Raw genomic sequence first — 18,290 nt, forward strand, 5'->3', positions numbered from 1 at the left:
GGTGAAAGCACTAGCTACGTGCAAGAGAACATCTCAGCAAGCTGCAACTCCAGGCTTTACAGGATAGGAGCCTTAAAGGACTCCATGGCAAGGAGGTGCAGCTGCAGCACACACATTCTGCTTGGATTGCTGCACTGTTGCAACTGCAATTCAAACCTCTACAGGATAGGAGTCCCAAAGCTCTCCTTGGCAAGGAGGTGCAGCTGCAGCACACTCACATTCTGCTTTGATTGCTGCACTGTTGATAGGCAGGTAGGGGTGTCTTGCAGCGTGCCAAGGGCGCAGGATATCTCGACACAAACGTCTGGCAATTCTGGTCAGTTTTGTTGTGTGCAGATAGAAAGCTTGTCGTGTCTTCATAGCAAACTTGGGACTCCCACTGTTTCGTACTGGCACACCATGAGGACTCTGAAGGGAAAGGAAAATAAAAATGGTTTCTGAAGAAGTAATTATTAGAAAGTATGGTTCTAAAGAAGAGAAAGTGTTATGTAAAATCACTTTCAAACACTGATTCTCTCGCATAAGAACAAAAATAGTATTACAGACAAAAATATTTTTAGCCCAGCTATTGCCCATTTCCCAAGTTCTACCCCAAAAATCTCAAAGGATAAAATGAAGGTAAACCTTGTTACTTGGTAGGGAAGCATTTATATCTATGCTGTGACAAGTTTCAAGGTAGGTATCCAAAAGCCAGATGTGAAGAAGTTACCTATCACATGATTTAGAGCTCACAGACTCAACAGAAAGTCTCTCCAGTTTTGAGTGCCTAGGGCTGCTCTGGATGTACAATGTAAACACCTTAAAACAAAGGATTTTTCAAAAGGACAGGAAAATCAGGAAGAGCTGCATGACAAAAATATACACCACAAACTCACTTTCCAAAGCAAATGTATGGCATGCAGGAATGATTTTGGCTCAAAGCTGCAAGAATTTGTTTTAATTCTTACTGTCAACTCAGCAAATGTACTCACAGATGTCAAATACTCATTGCATATCATAAAGAATACTACTGGAAGACATTTATCAGCTATCTTCTTTATGAAAAGCAACTAAGTCAACCAATGGAATAATGCAAGTAGTATCTGTTACCTCAGACCCACCCATAGCTGGAAAACAGGAAGAAATTTCAGTTTGGGGAGAACAAAGCTTTCCCTTCTCTGACTATTTATGTACTTTGAATTCATAAACAAGAGGTATAAAGCAGTTATCTCAGCAATTAGAAGGATTCAGAGGGCAAAGAGAAGCCTGGAAAGAATAAAGGTTAAACAAAAGAAATTGAAGGGAATGACAGCAAAGAACAGGAGAGAGGAAAGAAATTACCCTGAGAGAAACGTTCAGTGTGTGCTATCCTTCTATCCATGTGATACAGTTACCTTTTCCAGTCAGCTTAATGTCTAATGCTTCCAGATTAAATTTACACCAAATTAAAAAAAAAAAATCAGAGAATTTTGGTTTTTGAATGAGAGAGGGAAAATGAAACAGAAACTGCTCATACAATGCTTACTCAAACTATCCAAAAAAAGGAGGATTATTTAAAAAAATAGGATTAGGTAGAAAAACAAGATAAAGGTTCTCTAAAAAGCCACTAGCTATTTGAGGCACATCTAATTCTGAATATGCCTTGGGAGAGTAAATAACTTTCAGGAAATAATTAATTCTTTTGGAGAGAAAAAACCAGTGCTGTTCCCCCTACAGCAAAAATCATGGAAACCAAATACCAGAAACACTGGCTGGCATTTCAGTTTCTCCCATCTCCACCAAGTCATTTCATGCATTTGAAGGCTGGTTTGCTAAACAAACTATGGGTTTGTTTTTTGGTTCTTTTTTCTCAGGGCGGTACTTGGCAACAAAATTACTTTTAGCCGAGGTTAATGCACCAACTTCTGCTTGCCATGAAATAGCAAACCCAAGGACAACAATGAAGGCTGGAGGCATTCTTTGGGTGGTTAAATATTTAAGAACAGTGAGCAGGCAGTTAGGTAGCATGACACTCAGCTGGCCAGGCACTCTGCCTGCTGGATACCCACCAAATTATTGCGGTTTGGTCCGGGTCTCTCCCCATCTAACCGTGTTGGCATTTTCAAGCCACCGTATTTCTTCCAGTAGGTCCAACAGGATGCACAGAGGCGACACTGCATGTTAGGGGGACCCCAAGAATACCACTGGTAAGACTGGGTGGCTAGAGATAACAAAGGTGGAAATTATATATATCCTTACACAGGATCACTTTTCAGATCTTATTCTCTTTAGAAGCAGTACAAAAGAAAACATCCCACCCCCACCAAGCACACAGAGCAAAGCTCAAACAGACCTTAAAAACTGATGATGGCTTTACTGTCATCACCACTGTTAAACACACTTGGGATTTCACCAGAATTTATTATATTAATTAAACTACATCCCTTTCAAAATGTGAACAGAAAGAAACAATTATTAGGATGGGAAGGTTTCCTGCCAATGGAACCAAAGGTTCTTTTTTTGCATGAGAATTTCTGCAGAACATGGGAAACAGCAAAGATTGTCTTCAGGAACCTCCCATACATTAATTTTACAACTGAAAAATGTACAGTCTGTGACTTTACTTCTCATACAGTCTGACATTCCAGCATCTCTAAAGGCTCCCCATAAAGGAGCACAATCATTAGAAGTCAGTGTATATTAACATATCAGGCAGCAGATCAAATACTGTGTAGTCACATATTTTAAAATCTACTAAAAAACAATGAAAAAAATTGTCATATTCACACATTGGTGATTTAAATATTCACTCAATGGTTACCTGCAATTATGTAGAACATTTACTAACTCCCCATTCAGTACTTCATAATTCTATTTACAAATGTAACAACAGTAATTCAAAAACAGAACAAAACAAACACTAAACAAAAACAACTAAAAACGCCTTTGTTTAAATGATGCTACAGCCAGTTCTGCCCCCATCCCCAGCACAAGACATGAGCTTTTACTGAACATTTCCATCTCAGCTGCCCTTCTGGCACTTACTGTAACAGCTCTCACAGGCCCGTCCTGCTCCAGCGTTCTGTGCCTGGACTCCTGTACCATTGACCACTCCTGGTTTGACATTATTTACATTGATCTGGTTGGGGTTTGGCTTGTTACTGAAGACACAAAGCAAAAAGAAGGACAAGTGTTAATGGAGGCATGCCAGTTTTTATATGGCTTTTGAAGGTATGGCACAAAACGTCTGAAGACTCAAATTACATTCAGCACATTCCTTCCAGAACCAGCTGTAATTACCAATCTGACTTTTATGAACACACTGTCTCCAATAATATTTTAAAAATATTGATCATGAAAACAACTATCATGATAGTTGGATGTCACTTACAAGACTTCAAAACCTTTTAAAAGACAACAAACCAGGCCAGGTAGGTATCTTATTCAGTATCCCAGACAGATAAGTCTAGGTAAAAACACATCTCACAAGTCTTCAACATAAGAGGTATTTTATTTACATCTCCAAAGAAAGGCTGGGGGTTAAAGCAGGAGCAGTAGGCAGAGAGAGAGCAACAACAGGTTTATTCAGGGAAATATAACCTGAATATAGGCTGCAGTCACAAATATTTCCATGTTGTCCCACTGCAAGGGTTTGCATCACGTGGCCACAATTCCCACAAGTACACCCAACATGCAACAACAGCTGGGTCACCTCAGCTCATCCCTGCACCCTCTTCAAAGATGGTTCAGGAAAAGCAAAGAGCTAAAGCAAAGCTGAGAATGGAAGGCCAACAAAACCTTGGCATGGAAAGCAGTATGGAATAGCACAAAATCTCTGCAGAGGAAGAAGTGTCTGAGGGGGAAAATGAGGCCTTCAAAAAGTCTCTGGCATGGGAGGGAAGGAGGAGGGCACAGCATTGCTACTGCAGAGACAGGACTTGTGGGGAATGGAGGAAGGTAAGAAGTCATACACCAAGTTTCACACTAGAGCACATGAGGAGTTTCAGACATGCCAAGGATTCTGGGGTTCTGTTAGGAGTTCACACTGTAGAACCAACAAAGGGCAGGCAGGCTGTGGAGCCAGCTACTGAACATAAGCCTGAACTGCAACTCTGGTTACACTCCTACTGAATACTCTTATCTGAAGACTGGAGAAAATGGGCATATTACTTTTATTTCCAACTAATAAACCCAGGATTTGGAAGCAGAAATATCTTAAAATGACTTTCTGCAACCCCCTTTTCTCACACATCTGTTGCACACTAACACAGGAGTCACAGTTATTTCAGAATACTTGCTGTGTTTCACTCAGGCTAGTGCTACAAAAACAGCATTGTGGAATAGTGCCAAATTAATTTCTTTCTAATGTGGCACCAGCATCAGGTTTCATGTTCTCAGCAATGACCCCTGAAAGCAAAGGAGTTCCAAGTGACATAATTCCCAAGACAACTGGAAAGCTGATGCTGCCCTGGAAGCCAGCAAACATCCTTCTTATCTGCAAACACCCAATCAAATCCTGAGATAGAGAGCTCAGTAAAGCTCCATTTTGACAGTGACAAAAGAGGTTCAGCTGTGAATGAACTACAGGAACCACACACAGGTTGCATAAGGAGGCAAGAGTGTGTTTGTCTAGTCCAGGAAAAACCCCTGACAGCATTCTCACTGTAAAATGCAGAGCCTTTCTGCAGCAGAGAAAATTCAGGAGGCCAAGTGAGCCAGGAACACTCCAAGTAGTTTGTTCTTATAGTGCAATGAGCACATTTAAATTAATTCACAAGCCTGAATATGTTTTCATCTCCTTCTGCTTACAAATTTGTCCAGCTGCAAAGATTGAAGAGTTTCAGGATGCTTATCAAAAAGGCACCTAGTTCTGACCCCACAGATGGCAGGAGATCTGCAGGCATGTCTGACAAAGGGGCAGCTGAAAGAGGAAACATTCACGCTCCTCTGCTCCAGGACATCACTATAGTAACCTGCTGCAAAAGAACTCCTGCCAATGATTCACCAGCAAACTCCATGTGCAAACAGTGCCCCAGTGCTGCAAAACAAACAGCCCTCACAGATGCACACTGCTACAAGCAGTGCTGCTCCACAGAGAAAGACTGAAGTAAAGAAAGCTATGGCCTTATGCTTCAACATCAAGCCTGTTGCTTTCCTTCTTCACCTTGGATTTATGCTCAAAAAATATAGCAAAATAGTCCGAGATCCATCAGTAAAAGCCAAGAAAGCACATCCAAAGAATTGGGATGAGAAAGTAGGATGATAGCCTGACTCCATTATCAAGCTTATATCTAAACAATAGTGGAAAGCAGGCACTGGTGAAAGCTGATCACCAAAACATGTGATCAGAAGGACTAACACACTTTAGTTGTGGCAAACTCCAGCATTCTGCAGCACTGCAATTAATGAAACTTCAGCAAGCACCAGAGTGTGTCCTGCTCCACAGCTATGGTCAAGTTTCTCAATGGCAGTAACAATAAAATTCAGGCAGATGATGTTTTCATCATATGAGAAGCAAAAAGCTCTTAATTGTTCATGATATGTTCATTAAACCTGTTTGATATCACCAAAGCCTGCTATAGCTATTAACAAGAGAATGGGATGAGTAACTGGATGAATCATTAAGCAATTAATGAAGCTGAAGCTAAAGATGCAAATAAGGTAGTGAGAATACTGATGGTGTGGCAAACTGTCATTTCCAGTTCTTCTATCAGGAATGGGGGTTCAAACCTCTTGAAGGGGTTGAAGTTGTGAAGGAGCAGTCAGTTATGCCAGAACAGGGCCATGAAGTGCAGATTTCTGGGCTGTATTCTTCAGAAAGGTCTCAAGGGAAGAGATGAAGGCAATAAAGCACATGCAGAGAGAAGCCTGTCAACAAGGACTGAAACCCTGCACAAAAAAACCCAACCTGAAGATAATCCTGATGCCCACAGGAGACTGAGATCCCTTCAGCAGAAGAGTAGACTGCATCTGACCCACAGCACAGTGATAAACTTTTTGTTGTTAGAAATAATGATAAACTTAACACCATCCAGTGAATGTTTTCAGTTATTGAAGAACCCGTGTGCTGCATGCAACAGAACAATTAAGAAATAAAGCTGAGAAATAAAAACAATTGAAAACCCTTTTTAAGGCACATTGGTGCCATTTACCTCTAAGCATCTAACGGAAGTGTCTGGATCCAGGCAACAGGAGGTGAGCTTTCCTCACAGCTCTGCAACCTCCTGTAAATACCCACTTCTAACAGGCCTAATGACACCATTAAACAATGATTTCTGAATAGGAGCAGCTTTCTCCAACAAAATGTTAGAGATTGCCATTTTAACTAGCACAGCTACAGAAGGAAGAGCAGCATTACACTTTTCAAGCTTTCCATGTTGCCATGGACCTCTGCACAATGGAACGGGGAAGAAAAACAGGTTTTCTTGCTCCTCAAGCAGATGACAACCAAGAAACAGACAAAGGAATTATCTTCACTTTGTTAAGCAGTTGCCCCTTGTAGTGATCCAAAGCTTTGACCTATTCCTCCAGTTTCCCTGCTGGATTCACAAAAAGGGAACAGTGTTTCCCTGTTTCACAGCCTTTGAGAGGCTGGGTTTGCAGCTTTTGTCAAAGTGCTTTGAGATTCTCAGATAAAATACTGTAAATAGAATGTATTCATTAACACATATAGATGTAGAGTTAAAAGTTACATTTTTCACCAGTACATTTTGGAGACTGGAAATTGTGTGGAGCAGTTCATTCTTCTCTTTCTGTTCTTAGCCCTTCTGGTACCACTTAAATCAAAGTAAATGAGAGAAAAGCCACACAAAACTGAATGTGTCAGCCTTCACAATTGCAGATGTCCTAATCCCAAAAGGCACAAGCTACACAACCAGATCTTCATCAAAAAGAAGATGGTACATATGATGCCTGGAAGATCAGTAAAACCAGAGTACAACTTCCACAACAACCTGAAGACTATGTTTGGGTACACACTAGAAGGAGAAAGTCTGAGACTACACCTGCAGGAAGGTTTTCCAAGCACTGCACTCACTTTGGAGGACGGGAGTGTGAGAATGTGGAATCTCTTTGTGCATCCAGACTTCTGTTGCTGCTTCAACACCACTCCCACTGACAGACAGTGCTACAGAAAACAACTGAAACATTTGTTTTGCAGTATTTCCTGAGTTTAACTGGTTTTATACTTTTTTCCTTTCACCAGGAAAACACATTAGTGCTTTTTAGCCAAAGGGCTTCATTGCAAAGCCATATTTATAGACATTAGGTTCTGTCCAGTCAACTACAAATGTCTGCCCCAAAACCAGGTTTATTCTTAGAAGGGGTACAGAAATGTTTGCTCAGTCTGGTCAGAAGTGTTTTTCTAAGATGTTGGTGTAGGACTTGATAACCTCACATCATTTACCTGTATGACCCTCCATGCTGCAGTTACCTGCATTAAGCAATTTGGGACACAGCCTAAATTTAAAAAATATCAGCTCTAAAGCTTTACTTATAGCTGTTATTTTTCATTATGTAACATGTAAGCAACATTTGAAAACAGCTTCTATTCTTTTTCTTACTATCTTTCCTTCTCACTGCTAGCTTTTCCTATTTACTATCAGAGAAACAAACAAGAGTCCTATCAATGGAAGACAGCCAGAGAAAAAAGAAGATTAAGTTGATTGAGCCTGGTATCCTCCAGAGTGTCTCACTGCCAACAATTTTACACCAGTTACTGATAAAATGGGTTTCAGTCAATCAGCTGATAGGCTTCTGCATAGGTCCTGTGACAGCCTACATCAAGTAATTTATTTTTGAGGTGACAAGTGGATCATTATGGCTCAAGCCTAGAAACAGGAATGGGCTTAGTAACATGATAAGGACAAATCAATAACATTGATATTTAGATCCCTACACCTAAGCCAAGAATACAATCTTCTAGGTCACAAGATAATGCAGATGCCATACAGTCCCTATATGCCAGACTTTGTACTCAACCTTGTGTAGAAGTAATCCAAAAAGCTCAGAAATATTTAATTGCTGCCACCTTTAGAGGTATTAATAGCAAGGAAACAGCAGAAGCATTCACATGGGATTAAATAAGTCATGTAATTGCTACGTTTCCTGATACACATGAAAGGATACTGAAGGAGGAGGAAAATGTATCCCCCATTTTATCAATTAAATAACATGTAAGTTAAGGCACAACACTCATAAAATGAGCCGTGACTGGAAATCAAAGCCAGAGACAAGAAGAGCAGGCACGTGGGCAGAGCCTTTTCCTGAAGCAGGGAGGTAAGTTGCTGATTTGATTGTGTGTTCTCTAGGTAGGAACAAGAATTACCTTGCTGAGGGATAAGATGCCACTCCAAGCAGCCATTATCAAATGAGCACCACAACCTTCCAAACACAAAGCCCTCCCTCCACACATTAGAATCCAAGAGAACAGCAGGACTGCCAGGCTCTCTTGTCTGCAATATCCTTTTGCATCTGCAGTCTGAATTATCCTGCCTTTTGCTTTATGAGCTTATCACATTGTGAATTCATGTTTAATTTGATGTCCAGTGTCCCCCTGCAGAGTAACAGCGTCCACAAAAAGCAATATTGTTGAAAAATGGCATGACAAGAAATCCATTTGGCTTCCCTCTGAATATTACAGCTCATTTTTAGTAAATTCACCTGAGAGGTATTGACATATAATCATGGATCCTCTATTTTCAGAAGAAATGAAGGGCTGTCTTGCAAGCTAAATATATAAAAATTAGTTTTATCCAAAGTAACGGAGCAGATGGTAGAAGTTCATAAATATTTAAAAGGAGACAGCATAAAAGAGCAAAGGAGTTATTGGGGATAATACACAGGGGAACATATCTAGGAGTGAAAGTTGAAAAGTGAAAGGAAAGGGTGGACTAGAAGTTCTGCATTATAACAACTACTGACTAGGCTATGCAGATGAAATGCAGTAGAAAACACATTTAACTAATAATTTTGTTTTAAAATATATATACACAACTAAAAATAATTATTCATTATTTTTAGTATATAATGATATATAGGAAGCAAACATGCATTGGTGATCCACTGCTGAGAAAAATTAGGAAGAACAGATAGATTATTGAGAGTTAATTAGCTACCCTTTTGTTCACAACCACACTGACCCGTCAGCAAGTCCCCAACTCCCAGCCCATACAAAAATACAAATTAGAAGATTAGTAACAGTCACTTCAGGATGGGAACATTACAGAGGATGCAGGAAATGAGCAACATGACAGCACAACATCCTAACCAGGAAATAGTAATATTGGTAGGACATGGAAAGTGCTGCACCAGTCCTTCTGCAATGAGATAGAAAACAGAACAAGAGGTACTTACTAGTTGGGTATATACACTTGTTTTAGCTTGCTTTCTGCTTCTGCTGCTTTCAATCGTTTCTTTGAATAGAAAAAAAGATAACAGTTAAAACAAAAAGAAAATAAGAGCCATCTTATCTGAGTCAAGCAGTAAACCCATAAGGGCTTCAGCAGGTATTTACTGAGCAGCTATCACTTGTTCCAACAAGACAATATTCACTGAAGAAAACTGGGCATCACATGACTATGTAGCTTTCCAAAATAGTCAAAGATGCCAAGCTACTATAAATGAAGACACTTTGCATTCCCATTCACTTCAATTCAAATTCCTTTTTTATGCAAGTTTTTATTTTCCCTGCAGAAGAAAATCTGCCATGTCACTGTCAATTCTCCATGATAATATCCACCAACTGGACAGCAAGAGATACAGCAATGCAACCTCCCCATCACAGATCCTCAACAGCTGCACCAATTCCAAATTTCAAGTAAGACTTTTGTGTTGATACCCCTAAACTTCTGAAGGCTTTTTTTTCTTTAGACATTAAGAATACCAATAACTCCTCTTATAAGTCAAATCTTCACCATTTAAACAGTAACAGAGACACTCAAAGATTCAAGTTTTCTCTTTATTACAATTGCAAAACAAATTTAGGGTGAACCTCTGGAGGTCTCTAGATCAACCTCTGCTCAAAGCTGGCATCAGCTGTCTGCATAAAGCTGTGACAATGTTTTCCAGACAAACCAGCAGCATGGGGATATTCCAGACAAACAGGTTAGCTTAACATTTTCTATGCAGCAGCCTCAAGGCACAGTCTAGGAAAATAATTGTATAGCTGATGTCAGTATCTTCATAGAAGCAGGAAGCACCAGAAAACATAATAAAATTGAAGAGTGTGTCGCTGAGGAGCTGGACAAACATAAAAATTGTTTTTACAGAGACACCACAGACACACACAGAAACAAAGTAAATGTTTCCTGTAAGCTTTTATCAGGACAGTTTTAAACAATAATTTTCCATATGACACTCTGACAGTTCCTCACCAAACTCTCTGGACTCCTAAAGAAATCAATTCTTCCCTTTTCCTACAAATAACAAGTCAACCTACCTTAAAAATCAAAGAATGAAGTTGTCAGACAAGAGAGCAAAGAATGAGAAAATAGAACCTCTGAAAGATATGCTGATGGCTACACCTGCAGAGAGCTGCACTTCTGGCTGATTCCTTTCTGCTGGCATGAGCCACTTTTCCAGATTGCTTCTTAAACTTCACCTAGGACAAGAACTGCTGCCTGAAAACTGGCCTCAAGAGAACCCAAACCAAGACCTGGTGGAGACAACCCTTATCAGCCCTACAGATGTGCAGCAATCACTAACACATCTTGCTGGCCCATCAGAGATGGAACTGAAGAGGTTCTCCTGAATATGATCTGCATGTTCAGACTGCACATTTTCAAGCCACCCTAACTGAGCACCTTGATGCAAGAAACAAAAGCACCCAAAGAGAGCCCCAAGAAGTGCTGTGACAATGGTTCTCCAAAAAGCATCAGAAATCCTCCTGTACCTTCCAGAGAGACTCAAAAAAATCATCCTGTAACAAAATGCATGCTCAGGTGCCCTTCAGCTCAGGAACTGGAGGCTGTTCCACACACAGCCTCAGCTGGAAAAGAGGACTTCATACTCCAGGCACAGACTGCCATGGGCACTTAACATCAGCAGATGAACAGCTCCAGAGCTCACAGTCCCTCAGGAAATACATGGAAATCCAACACTGACAAACAGCTCAAAGTGCTGCTTGATGACCAGCACCAGAATCCAATTTCCTCGAGACAGGAAATTCAGGGAACTTACACTGGTAGAGAACTGTAGTACTTTTTGAGTTTCTAGATGATGAGAGGAAAAAGCTGCAGTTTCCTTGACACCATCTCCCAAGGGGACTATCTGGCATCGTTATGTTATGACAGTTTTGGAAATGTATGAATGCAAGAGCTTCATCCAAGCACAAAGCATTATCAGCAACTGCAATATTCTCCAGTGCACAACATAAAGCCATTTAGGCTAATTTAGGGTATTAAGCAGTATTTCAGTAAACAGTTGATGAATGTTAACCTCACCCCACAGATTTCCTTTGTGACTGGTGACCATGGAGCATGACCATGGGCCAACAAGTGCCATAAGTCACCAGGACTTCACAACTCCCTCCTCTCCTACAGCCTGGGGAGCAGCACAGCACACACAAAGGGCACACACCCCTAAGTACAAACAGTATACCAGGAAAATCCAGGGTTTCCAGAAGGTACCACAATGTCCTGGGGAAGAAGAGGCTTTGCACTAAGTACCTGTAGCTGTGGGCAATAGATAAACCAGATAATGATGAGTTTCCTAATTCCTGACAGTGACTGATCCCAGAAGGTACAAAAGAAAGGTGCCTGAGATGTAGTTGTGCACAATTTCAGAATATTCCCTTCCCTGAGAGAGTGCTTTGCTAGGTCCTTTGCCAGTTATTAGTTGATCTGTGCCTGAAGCATATTTATGCTATAAATTCTTAATGCTGAGATAGTTATGACTGTCCTCACCCCCAAGAAAAACCCAGAACATTTTTAACTTTTTCTAGCAGTTTGGCCTAAAAAAGAAAAAAAAGTTCTGAGTTATGTATATACACAGATCTTAAGTATATCCTCTTATTTACCTCATCATAGTTTTTCCATCTATGAAAGGAAAATATTACCAGCTTGTCTATCCAACAGGGACCAAGGGATTAAAATACTAAGCACTGTACATTCAAGTTGGTGCAAACATCTGTCCTTTATATATCCTCTCCCAGATTTGGCATTCTATCCAGTGAGCTTGCAGGAGTTTTACAATAGGTGACATATGAGTGCAACATACATACAACAGAAGTCAGAGAGGTGGGACAGAAGAGGGAATTAGTCAGTGATGCATTTGGGAGAAATGCTCCCAGCTGCTTGTGCTCCAGCAACACATCTCAGAATGAATGGGTTGTACCTATGGTCTCTGGCAGTTCTGGCAAGAAAGTGCCTGAGTACCTTAGGTTTAACAGGAGGTGTTTGAGAATAAAACATTCCATAAATGTGGAAAACCTTTCATTGATGTTATTTCCACACTTCAGCACACAGGACTTCATGTAGGCTGGTACATTAAGACATCACTCACAGCTCTGGGCTAGGTACAAAGCAGGCTTGTAACCCTACAGAAACATGTTTCCATCTGCATCAAGACTGACCCAGAGATCCCAACCTCATGGAGTCAAATCTAAGGGCATTTCCATGTTCCCCAGTGTGTTCTCACCATGTAGACCTCAAAACCAACTTTCTCTGTCTATTCCTCTTATACTACTCTAATACCACTTTCACATAAAAATAGAAAGTAGAAATTGTTACCTACTCCTCAGGAACAAATAAATAGGGAAAAAGTGAATTAAAGCCTTGAACTCTCAGAAAGAATGTAATTCAAACAGTCCTCTGCCACTGCTATGTCCCAGGCTCATCTCAACTTAGGGAAAGTTTAATGTTTTGAAGTTTCCAGGACTTCCCTTAATGATAAGCACAACAGTAGAAGCATTTAGTCTTAAAAAAAAAAGAAAAAATCACCCTGGAATTCACAACTACATAAGAACTCAACCTCAAACCGAATGAAAATGTAGGCATAGCCAAACACCACATCAACCCTCAGAGCTCCCAAATCACTGGGAGAAGCCAACAAACAGCTATCAAAGCCATTTCAAACCTTCCTTAATCAAAAGCAGACACTCTTGTGTAGTGACACAGACAATCTGTCCCAGGAAAAGAACACGTTCGAAGGAGACCCAGGATTCTGAATCTGGATCACCCTCACTTTGTTCATGACAGCTCTGAAAGGCTGTCACTGACAGGACAGCTCTTGGGAACACTGTGGACAGGCATTCAGGACCTGCACTAATCCACAATTCTGTGCTGACATCATGGTAGAATTAGCCCTTCTAGCAATTATGTTCTGGGAGGGTCAGTCCTTCTCGAGATGACTGAACTCCTGCTGATGCTGGAAATCTTCAAAAGCATGGTAGAGATAAAGCCAAACAAAAATTACTGGATAAAAGACTCAAGTGCATGCTCCAAAAGAAGCCAATTTACACCCATGTCCATCTCAGTGTCCTACTCACAAGACAAAGGAGTGGTGCACTGAGCCTCAAGCACACCAAGCATGAGCACAAGGTACTGCTCAGCTCTCAGAACAGGCCTTCTGTCAAAGGCAACTCAAAATGCCCCTTCCTCAATGGCAAGGAACAGAGAGATTGTGATTCAGGCAGTGTTTTCTCATGCCAAGAAAGCATCAACAGAAAGAGAAACCCAGAAGGATATAAACAGCCCCCAACTAACTCTTGCTTCTTCAACCTAACTCTTGCTTCTTCAACCAAGTAGACAATTGTCTGGTGACACAAATCTTCATTCTTATGCTTTGTAACTCACAGAAATAGACAATTTAAATGCACTTGAAAAGTTCATTCAGCCAAAGATTTTATAAGAATAAGCAAGTTATTAATACTTCCATTAAACCCTGTAACATACAGACTTTGAATATAATTTAATCATGTACTTGGAAAGTGGGAAGTGGAAGTGCAAAAATTTGAGGTACACACTTTGCATATCCTTACTTGGGATACTTTGAATATATTATGTAAAAAAAATGCTGTCAGCCTCAGAACCATCTTGTGATATTAGACCAAGGGAAGAGTCTGCATAGAACAAACACTATGAAGAAACAGATGGAAAAAATGGCAACAGATGCACTTTGTCAAAGACACTGCACTCATCAAGTAAAATATAAATGTAATACACCATTATTTGGTTACTTCCTATGCTTTTCTCTCTATGGTTACATACAGATAGCTCTCTCAAGCTTTTTATAAATGTTTCATGGTATTATTTGCTTGTAGCAGCTGGAAATTTCAGATGAGGCCTTCAGCTCAGTTCAGACCAAATTGATGTGGCATCTCTGCACTGCAACTTTTACCTGTTCAGCTTCTACTGTCCCTTAAGTGCAGAATCTCTAATTGAAACTTTTCCCAAAATCCCACTCCCTGGTGAATTCCTGGGCAGCACATGTAAGGTACAGCACAATCATGAGAGAAAACCCAGAGCACAGGAAAAGAACAAACCAGTATCAGAAATCATAGGTTTGTTCTGTTTTTTAACTGCTGCAAGAACAAATAATTAAAGTCTTCTCATAATTATCTCCTCTGCAATTTTGCCTATGTAAAAACAAACTTTAGGAAAATGGAGAAAGCAGTGAGGAAGAAAAAGCCATGAGCATTATTCGTCCCTACCATGCCAGCTTCTATCACCATTACATGTTTCTACCACCCATTTCAAACTGGAGGAAAAGTTTCAGTCAAAGAATGAACTTGGGAAAATAGTGGAATGAAGATGTCACTAATATTTTTAGTAGAAGTAAAATGCAATTGATGCAAAAAACCAGTTCTCATTTGTCATGAGGGTGCCTCTAATTTCAACTAGAAAAACAAGCAGTAAAAATCACATTACAGCACATGGCAAACATTGGTCAATGCCTCAGCATCTAGTCTTTACCCTAGGCTGAATTTCCAAGGAAACAAGTTCAGGCAGGACTTGGTCACAATTCCATTTTTTCTAATCCTTCAAATAGATGCCTCAGCTTAGGACTGATAATTATAATGAAAATCCATTCTAAATTTCTCCCATCTTTTACTCAGTTCTCCTGTTAAATACCACAAGTAGTTTTCAGCAACTGATACTCTGCAAGACTGTGCATGCTGCTTGCATTATTTCAGGGACCAGCCAGCCTTTGTGTTTAAGCAAGCAGAGATAAAAGGGATTGTAAACACTACTCAGAGCTGATTCCCAAGTGTAAGGAGTCTGGGACTTGGAGGCAGTGACACTTCCCAGGTAAACACCTCAGCCACAAGAGCTGACATGGGGCAGCCTCGTGCATCTGCCATCGAGCCATGGGCAGGCAGTGGTGGGGAGTCAGCATGGAGCCTCTTGAACAGCCAACTGCCCCCCCAAAAAAGTCACTGAAGGTAACTCTGACCTCAAACTCCACAGTCAGAAAATAACTGCCCTGCCTGCCTTCCTCTGCTGAACTCCAAACCAGACATTAGCAAGCTCCCAGAAACAGAGAGCAGCAAACATGAAAAGAATGCACTCTTGCCAATGCTGTTTGTATCTACAGAAGGGCTGATGAGTTTAGGGACAAGAAACTGCCCTGATCACAACTCATCCATTGGAAAGGCTGAACCCCAAGAAGGAGAATGGAGAAACAAAGCTTGGTTTCACAGACAAGAAAAAAAACTTCTGTTAGAATGAAAGAGGTGATTGTGACTCTCTTACCTGCTGAACATATCTGTCTGTAGTTTTCCACATATAGTAATATTCTATAATGCTTGTTAAGGACTTCCATGGGAGCTGGGGAGACAAAGGAAAAGCAACATTTATTGAGAGGAACTGGCACACAGTCTCACTGAAATTCACAGGATTCTTCTAACTGACGGTTGCAGCAGAGCCTTGCAAACTACTAACCCTCCTCAAAAGAAAAAAGACAGTCTGAATCTACAAAGGGGATTAGATGCACATGAGACCCATATTAAATTAAGTGCCCTTTCAAAATACTCTGAGCTTTCAGTGTCAAGTGGAACAGGCTGCAGGTAAATCTTCATGCTGCACTGGCCCTCAGCAAACCATTCCAGAGGCACAATGTGGAAGGGATCCCACAGGCTCAGACTCTGCTTCAGCAGCAGACTGAAGCAAGAGTCACAGCTACAGTACCACAGCTCTGATATGCTTGGTTTCAATGAAGCTGGCCCCATTTAAAAAAAAACCAAACCAAACCAAAACAAACTACTAACAGAATTGTGCCCTACCAGCTCTGTTCTCTGCCTGAGAAGCATGAGGATTTTAGCAGGACCACAGAGAGTGTTGCTGTTTCCAAGCCCCTCTATGAGATTAGAGCACAGGACAAACAACACTGAAACTACTTGCTTTGTTCCAGAGGACTTGAACAATGACAGAGTGAAACTTGGCTCTCCTTACAGTGCTCCATTCAATCTGCAGGCTGAGCACCTAGGGTGATGTGTTTTGGCCAAACCACAGGACACTTCTCTTGGATGCCCAGGATTCCTTTTAAAAACTTTCAAAAGGTCCTTTCTGAAACCACACTGTAAAGGTGACTACACTCCATATTTCAAAAAGCCCAATACTAATTTGTGTTTGAAGGAGAATAAATCTAGAGCAGCTCAACTGTCACAACACTTTCCCTCAACTGTAGTGGAACAGATGATCGTAAATTAACATTTCTAAAGGAAAAGCTATCATCTGTGATTTGGAATTCTGACTGTACACCAGGCTGTCACTAGTGTAAAGACTGCCTTTCCCCACTTTACAGCAAGACACATGCTCCAGTTCAAAGCCCCCTTGCTCAAGACAATGAAAAACACAGTTCAGACAAGCTGCAAGCCAGCTGTGTCACCATGGGGGCCCCCTTTTAAATACTTACAAAATCTTGCTGAATGTCAGTGAAATCTTTTCCATATTTTTCTAGTGCTTCCTCGAAGAGGTTTGCCTCTGAAGCAGACCACTCCTCCATCTCATCTCTGCACAGGACTGGCCCACCTTGTGGCACAAGTGCAGAAATTGCCTTGGAAATGTCATAGACATTTTTGTGCAAAGTGTCCATAGCATGGAACTAAGGGTGAGAAAGGAGAAAGAAATGTAAGGACAAGTATCACAGGGGGAAAATGTTCAACAGTGAAATAGCAATGACAAATTCTGCACTGGGATTTGAAGGTGAGGTAAACTGTACCTAACAAAATGTCAATAAAAGCTGGTTCCAGCCTCACACTGACTGTAGTTGTCAGTGTACAAACATAACATTCACTAAATAGTGAAGTTTGGGGAGCACAAGCCCTTGTGTATCAATTATTCCTATCAGCTCCTCACCAGCACCATCACTGCAGCAGTGCTGGTAAGAAAATGCACAGGATAGATCCCCTCCCCCCCCAGGACTGAGCCACCATCCACAGATGGGGCACTGAGATAGAGGCCCAAGGGCGTTTCCTCACAGACACAGCCATGTGCTTTCTCTGTAAATAATCCACAAAAATTTCATATATGAAAAACAAGAGCAGCAACACATGCATACATCCCCCCCACCCCCAAAGGGCAGAAACCTCAACAAAGATTCAAGTTAAGTCACACATCACAGCTGAGTAGGAAAAAAGAATGACTCTCAGGGGCAATTACTCCTCAGAAAGCCGAGCCATGGCTGTCTGCAACTTGTGATTTACAAGGGCTGAGAACATGCTGCGAGGGAGGAATTGCTATTAGTAAATGAAAGCTTGGCTTTATTTCCCTGTTTCTGCAGTTTTAATCAGCATGTTATTTGCCTTTCATCATACCAGTTTTGTGCACGTGCATAATTAACCTATGCTGTTCTAGATTAGAATTTGCTCTACATATAAGTTTATATTACACCAGTTATGAGGTGAGGCTTTGATAACAGCTCTCTGGAGACTTCATACATTTTATTCAAATTTTCATTAAACTTTCTGTAGCATAGAAGTTCAAGTTCTCTCTTTCCTAGATCTACTCCATTTCTGATTATGAAACATTAACAATATCACTGTTCCTCAGGTACTCTAAACTGGAGCTCAAAGAGAACAACATCAACTGACATTTCTTATCTGACCACAAGCTTTTCCCCCAGACATCCTTGGTCAATCTTGCCCAAGGATGCCAGTGACAGTCTGGTGGATGAAGAATGGCATTCTGGCATTGTAACATTACAGACAGGCAGACATTAATTTGCATTCTTCTTGAGAGAGCTACTGAACCCATGCAGAGGATGGGCTGTCAAGCATGTCATCAGAATATTTTAATAAAACTAAAAAAAAAGTTGTCTCATAGTACTATCCATGACGGATCATAAGAGGCACAAGGCCAGAAAAAGTTACTTCATCTGTAACTAAAGGATTC

At 40.8% G+C, this 18,290-nt stretch overlaps 1 protein-coding gene across 3 annotated transcripts in view; it reads right to left on the reverse strand.

Annotated features, from left to right (window-relative positions):
• The window catches only part of MTA1 (metastasis associated 1), a 73,843-nt gene that overhangs the window by 22,961 nt on the left and 32,592 nt on the right, over positions 1 to 18,290 (reverse strand). For 2 of the 3 annotated variants that reach the window (XM_079314155.1, XM_079314154.1), the window contains exons 9-14: positions 16,813 to 17,001; positions 15,651 to 15,725; positions 9,313 to 9,371; positions 3,004 to 3,119; positions 2,028 to 2,179; positions 219 to 408 (exon numbers count right to left, since the gene is read on the reverse strand). In XM_079314155.1, the coding sequence (XP_079170281.1) occupies positions 219 to 408; positions 2,028 to 2,179; positions 3,004 to 3,119; positions 9,313 to 9,371; positions 15,651 to 15,725; positions 16,813 to 17,001 (781 nt within the window). The remainder of the gene's footprint in view (positions 1 to 218; positions 409 to 2,027; positions 2,180 to 3,003; positions 3,120 to 9,312; positions 9,372 to 15,650; positions 15,726 to 16,812; positions 17,002 to 18,290) is intronic. The other variant, XR_013775320.1, reaches the window with a different exon arrangement.

The sequence above is a fragment of the Erithacus rubecula genome, assembly GCF_903797595.1.
Source record: "Erithacus rubecula genome assembly, chromosome: 10".
NCBI lineage: Eukaryota > Metazoa > Chordata > Aves > Passeriformes > Muscicapidae > Erithacus > Erithacus rubecula.